A 7,024-nucleotide genomic window follows, 5' to 3' on the forward strand; every position below is an offset into this window, starting at 1 on the left:
TGATTTGCAAGGCAAATACTGAGCCTTTTAAAGAGACTAAAACACTACAGCTAAACACTGACATGATCATACAATGATTAATGTGATACTTGCTGTTATAGTTAGAAGCTAGTCAATGATGATTTCAGTTAGTGATTCAGTTTATTATTGGAGCAAATTTAATTAACTAAATGTAAGCAGAAAAAAAAACTCGTCTCAGCACAGGTTGTAGCATATTTTATTTGTGAGCCAGGTTCGAATAAATCTCCATAGGTTGTATTACCTTTAGCCCTCGGTATAGACTGCCTCAAAGTCTGGTTAGAGGAAGAGCGCAGAATATCAAATAAGGACACTTTGACATGGACAGGCGTGCTGTCCTGCCACCGTCGCTGTGGAACAGTGAAGCGTTTACTCTGCCCTTGGGAAAATATCCTATAGCAGCTCCTCCCAAGTCGCATGTCTGAGAGCTAATGAAACGGAGTGGCAAAGCATTCCAAATCCAGTTCAGTGTGTTCAAAGAACAACAAATGATTGCTTCCCCCTCCCACACCGGCGCTGCTCGTGAGCACACGGAGTCGTGGTTCGGTACGTGTCAGCCCACACTCCGCAGTGCAGCTCGCACATAACAAAGACGCAGGATCACGTCGAAGCAGAGGCAACAACATGGAGTGAATTAAGAGCAAAGACCATGGAGTGAAAGGGAAAACAAATAGTCTTGTTTTTTAGTGTCTCACATTTGTTCAGACTGAATGTGGCGAGGTGGCATTCGTCACTTTTGCTACGGACAGTGCGGATTAATCTTGCTACCACAGAATTCAGTACACTTGCATAATCCAGCATGATTCAGGATCTATAAAAAGAATTTAAAAATGTCACTCCACACGTGAAAGCAAAGAGACTCGCAGTTTGGCTATGAGATCTACTCACTGTCAGACCACACATGGTAGGCTTAAACAGGGAGTCACAAAGGAGGCTAGGCTACAGGGTTCATTATAAGGCTTTGAAATGACTGACATCAAACAGATTAAAGCCTGGTCTAAAACCAACGGTTTCCTGCCCATCAGTCCATGTACAGGTGCAATCCACTGTCGTCTTCTGGTGTGTATTTTCAACCTAAGGCCAGAGTGGGATGGGGTTACTGCAGGAATGCTCAGCTTCAATTGTCTGATGAGCCTCTTGGTTGGAGCAGTTGGAGGTTTTGGAGTTGGGGTGTGTTGTGAAGTTGGGGTTAGTTGGAGCTGACCCTTAGTTGATGGAGAAATCAGATTGAATGGCAAAGCTGGTAGAGCTTCCTGAACATGAGGGATGGAGATGGGGAAGTCACCTGTTCAAAAAGGGAACACTTAATTAAACATAGCACACTAACAAATACCTCACTTCAAATAGTACACTATCTAACCTCCATCGGCTGGGTTATATATGTATCCCTTGGTCTCACATAGTGCCTCTGCACACCTTCCTATGTTGCTTTTTCTCATGTACGTGCTCACGCACACACACTCGCATACACACGTATGTGCGCATACGTGTACACACACACACGCGCGCGTGCGCACACCGTCTCCAGATGGAAGGATTGGGTCACAGGCTGCATGTGTGTTTGCTGAATGTTGGCAGGCCCTGGGGAGCCATGCTGGGACAGTCACACTACAGACGGGTTCTCACTGCCCCACCAAGCCCAGCTCTGTCATCCATATTAATAGACCCTGATTCACACTCACACCCTTTAACACACACGCATGCACTCATGTGCGCAGTCATGCACGCACACACACACACACACACACACACACGCACACACACACACACACACACACACACATTCTCATATACAAACTCACATGAACGGAGCGGTTTAGTAGCACTACTGACACCCTGTGGCTGGTTGTGAACACAGCAGGCTGTGTTGCCTGCAGCAATTTCAGGAGTATGACGCACTAATAAAATACTCCATCCTTTATCCTGACCTTGCTCTGTGTGCGTATGTGTGTAAGTGATCGACTACTGCTTTTCCCCCAGTTGACAATTCCAACAGGGAGACAAATGACAGACACAAAGCTTTGTTAACTGCTGCCTAATTTAGGGAAGAACTATACTAGACAACTGTGCTTTATATTTTCACTTAATGTCACATTTATACTTTTTTCCAGTTACTACTTTCTGCAAGTTTTCTTGAGTAAGAATATTAAGTTTCAGAAAATAAAAAGAACAAATTCCAGCTACTAGTTATTTGATTTACATACAGTAGGATGTATTGTATAATCTGTGTGGAAAGGGGGGCGAGACTGAGAGTCCTACCGATGTGGGACTAGTCCTTAGTGACCCATCTGAGCTCACTCTTCACGTTCTGGATCTCGGAGAGGTTGACAGCCGGGCCTGGCAGTTTCACGGCACCGGGCAGGTGCTTCTTCTCCTCTGGAGAGACTGCCGGAGCCTGAGAGGCCAGGCAAGACAGCACATGATGGCACTAGACCCTATGAGCTTCGTGCAGAGCTGGACACATCTGGACATATGTGGGTGTTGAGTCATTCGTGTGTGCATGTGTGTTTGTTTGTGTGTATTTTACAGACAAGCTTATAACACATTTTAGGTGCTGACCTCTTCTATGTCCACTGACTCATCTCTCCTCTTCACAGGATGCCCCGCCCCCGGACGCAAAGCTCCCATTGGAATATTGAGGTTGGCCTTTAAGACGGACATGGGCAAGAACAAATCAAACGACCCTCGCCACCATTATAGCTTTGTGCTGAGATCAGGCTTAAATAAAAACAAGGGCGCAACACCACACATTATTAATGAGGTCTGGAAGATTAACTGTAGAGTAGCCTGCATAGAGCAGGGTAATGCCCTTGCAATTGGGAGGTCTTCCCATAATTCCAGACACGGGCTGCATCTTTCTGCTGAAGCTCAGCATGTTCTCTAAAGCGCAAAGCATTTCGGTGAAAAGTCAGCTGTTGGAGGCACAGGTGAGACCAGTGGAGTCAGGGTGGAGTAACTGTCCATGACCGCAGCAGCAGCCTACAACGGGTCTCTGTCTTAGCATTCATTGCATTAGAAGGGGAAACGCACAGCAGTGTAACAGATTTGATGTGTATGTTCACGGTGACAGTCCGAGCAGTACAAGCCATAGTGGATCATCGTCATTACCCAATGACTGGGCCGTTTGTGTATTTTCTTTCATGATATTCTGCTTATATCCAGCACATCGCATTGCCTGGCTTTGATTTGCAGAATCTTAGTTCTCGTCTCTTCCATGTTCTCTCTTTGATAGCGTTGGGTCTTTTTTTGTAGTTAATGCCATTCTAGCTGATCTCGAGGTTGCTCACCAGTTTCCCGGCTTTGCAGCTAGAGTGAGGTTAGGACTTTTCTGCCAGAATCGCTTCCCCGGGCCAAAATATGAAACTTCCCCATTATAAGAGAAACAGCCAAACTGCTGTCTGATCAGTCAGACAGGCAGGGGTCTCAGGGCTCTGCACTTGGCTGTACGTTAATGACCATACACACTTCCTCTGTGCATGACCAGTCTTCTGCTCTGACTGGGCCCCTCAGTTGGACCATATCTACAATTCTTAATGTGTGAACATGTTGGGCTTTTTTAATAGATTATTCTGTATATGGAAAGCTTTTATGGAAAGAGAAAGGGTGTCTATTTTTGGCTGCCGTGTCCAATGTTTGTATGCGAGCTATGCTCTGTGTGTTTCTGCGCTATGGTGATACGTGGTAAGAACACAAGCTCTTTTTTCTTTTTCCTCAATCTCTCTCTCTCGCTCTCTCTCTCTCTGTCTCTCTCTCTCTCTCTCTCTCTCTCTCTCTCTCTCTCTCAATACTGCAGCTCCACATTTTTGATAAATTGTGTTCTTTGCCAAGCCAAACAACACAGAACAGTTTGCCACCATCGGTGGTCACTTTAACTGAAGTGTGTGTGTCTATTTTTATATGCAGTGTGTTTATCAGAATGTTTGAGCAAGATGAAAGATTTCCAATTCAGATTAAGAAAAAAACTAGAAACAAAAGCATGAGCAAGATTCTCTATGTATTTGATGTACATCACTGGGCTTGATGTGAATTGTGAAATGCTACTGTAATGCCGCGTGCATTTGAAATGTGTTTTTACAGTAATTCCTCAGTGTTCACAACAGAACTTGCTTTTCTGATTAAACTCCTAAAATGTTGATATGTTTGGTTTGTTTCATAAACCAGGCATGAGTAAGGACAGGGCTTCTTTAGGAAGGACGGTCCCATGCTGTACATACTCTTACATTATAATGAGAGCACAGTCATGCATAAACTCACACATGCGTACACACACACACACGCACACACCTGTTGTGCTCACCTGCAAGGCTTTGACGTTTGACGATGGCTGTTTAGACATCACGCAGGCTGATGTCCGAGGTCCTTCTGCAGACGAAAGAAAGAAAGCTGGAGCACTCAGATGTGAATTCAGACACTCGTTTGAAAGTAAGGGTTTGTGGGGGATCGTGCGAACGTGTGTACGGGGACAACGCCAGGAACTTAGGCCATTGTATGCCCCTGGCTTTCAGGTGCTAGGGGATAGTCTTTCCGTTGCTAAGCAACATCTGGAGAGAGAGGCAGGGAGGGACTGGTCCACATAAATCATTTATGCCCATACTGAATGGGGTTCATGTCATGGGCCACACATATGTATGGGCACATAGGCCAGCACGGAACCAAAAACCGCATGGTGGGACTACTGATTTGACCTCTTATGGCGGTGCATGAATACACAGTCTTCTTTCAAGCTCAGGTGCGAGATGCACAGCCTACATTGCATCTGTTCTCATAAAGGACGCCTTTATGGACGCACGAGATCTGGAGATGTAACAGTGGCGTCCATAATCCAAAGAGAGCAAGCAGAAATGCGCTGGTGTTAGTCCATCGTTTTCTACACATGTAAATGACCCCGTGGAAAGAGCAGCAAAGTGTGGGTATGTGACCCGCCGAGAGGCCAGGAGGGCTCACGCTGTGGACGCGTTCCCCTGGGCAGAGCGCCCGGGACAGGACGCCACTTCACTCCTCAGGCCGACCTCGTGGCGGCCGGCCCGTATTCATGACTGAACTATCGCTTTCTCTCTCTCCCTGTCGGATTCTGTCCTGTTTCATCCAGACGGTGCTCACAGTAGGAGAGACACTCAAGCAGATTGCTAGTAGCCTTAGCAACTGTAACTGGGGTTGCTGTTTACATCAACAGTGGAGCTTCGGGACTTAAAGAGGTGTGGTGTCTGGCCATGGAGCGTGGCTATATTTGTATCTGCTGAGAGCGACGCTTGGCTCTCTGCAGCTGTTCTGCATACAGTCCCTCTGCTTACATACCCAAAAACTCTCCCCCTAAAACATTTCTTCAGTCCTCCAAAATATGTCCACCATCATATGTTTAATATACAAGTATATACACAAGTCATGCACTTATTTTCTCCCTTTTGAAACTGTAGTCATCCAAAGTCAAAGTTGTACGAAGCAAAAGGACTTGCCTAGTTCCTACCTCCCCTTTGCCATCACAGTCACTATTATTCAAATCAAATTTCAAATTAAGCCTTCGCAGGTTTGTAACAGTGGCACCACGTACATCAAGCATGTTTCATACATACTCAATAGCACAAACATACATTGTTTATTATGCAAAGCGGTGTGGCCACCATAGTGCTCCCGTGGGTGTCGGCACTAGCTTAGACGGCAGAGACCTCCGGCTGAAGTTCTAACTGACATAACACCCTTGAAAGCAACCTTGCTTTTATAAAGTCTGTGTGCCAAAGCCCCGTTAGACCCCAGTTCATTAAAAATGAGTCCTTCATTAGCACTCTGAAGAAGGGGAAACACCAGCTCATACTTGGATATGCTGTATTGTTTTAGTATTGTGCTACAGAGATTATGTTTGGGATAAGTGCTCTGTGGACTGTAGGTAATACAGTGTGTGCCGCTGATGAAGAAGCAAAATCCACACACAAATATCAGTTTTAAAAAGGCGTGAAGGAATTAACTCAAATATTAGCAGAAGTTAGGGCCAAATTCCCACACATTTCTAAATATTGTTTGACTTTTAACATCCACCAGACTCTTTTGGAAACTGACACCTTACACTCAAAAAAACCCAAGTCTGACTCAGCATATACTGAAAGACTTTCAACACACACACACACAAACACACAACACAACACACAGAGACACAACACAACACACAGAGACACAACACAGATGTTCATGCTCTCATTTCCCCAAGTCTCTTACCAGCTGCCAACTATCCAACTATCTTTTCCTCTTTGAGAAGGCCAGGTCAGATGCCGAAGTGTCTTTCGTTCACTGTCTAAACGTCTCCCTCTGGCTCTGTCCTTACCGGGTCAGTCTCGTCCCCGCGTGGTTCGCCGGTACTGTATCAGTGGACTCTTCCCCTCTCTCTCTCTCTCTCTCTCTCTCTCTCTCTCTCTAGGTTGCAGAGTGGCAAAGGGATTCCTCTCATATCTGGGATTTGTGCTTTCTATAAATAGCAGTGAGATACACAGAGGGGACCTGCTTTCCGTCCAGGCTGCCCACATGCTCATCACAGGCGTCCTCGTTCATACCCAGTCATGTGCCCTATATAACCCCCCCCCCCCCCCCCCCCCAGCATATAGGCTTAAAAAACCTAAAAACACTAATCCCTGCCTCATTAACAGCACATATGTGAGTGCTGCAGCCTTATAGTAGAAGTACTCCATGCATGTGTAGATGCTCACTCAGCCCTCCCTGGGTCACACAGACTGACCACCTTAAGCCGCTTTGATGTTTTCGGCATCGGTTAATGTATCCCACCATGTTATGAACACTGACAACACAACAACTTTGCCACGAAGCTAAACAGACGACTTAATCAAATGTAAATTGCAGGCAAATGAAAAAACGTTTCATATGTAGCATCTGGCCTGTAGAGGGCGCACACACGCACACGCATAAATGCACCCCATCGTGGTATATTTAGCCTACTCTAACCTAAATCAAAATGGCCTCGATGTGCAAGAAGGTATGAGGAGGCAAACAGCAAGACTTTCAA

General features: G+C 45.8%; 1 protein-coding gene across 1 annotated transcript; it reads right to left on the reverse strand.

Annotated features, from left to right (window-relative positions):
- Nucleotides 1–200: 200 nt before the first annotated feature.
- smpx (small muscle protein X-linked) lies at nucleotides 201–6,410 on the reverse strand. Its single transcript, XM_027008041.2, has 5 exons — nucleotides 6,226–6,410; nucleotides 4,316–4,380; nucleotides 2,578–2,664; nucleotides 2,278–2,413; nucleotides 201–1,303 (listed from the first exon to the last, which is right to left on the reverse strand). The coding sequence occupies exons 2-4, from the start codon at nucleotides 4,352–4,354 to the stop codon at nucleotides 2,288–2,290; spliced, it is 252 nt and encodes an 83-aa protein (XP_026863842.1). The 5' UTR covers nucleotides 4,355–4,380; nucleotides 6,226–6,410; the 3' UTR covers nucleotides 201–1,303; nucleotides 2,278–2,287.
- Nucleotides 6,411–7,024: the final 614 nt, after the last annotated feature.

This window comes from Electrophorus electricus, chromosome 5, assembly GCF_013358815.1.
Source record: "Electrophorus electricus isolate fEleEle1 chromosome 5, fEleEle1.pri, whole genome shotgun sequence".
Classification (NCBI taxonomy): domain Eukaryota; kingdom Metazoa; phylum Chordata; class Actinopteri; order Gymnotiformes; family Gymnotidae; genus Electrophorus; species Electrophorus electricus.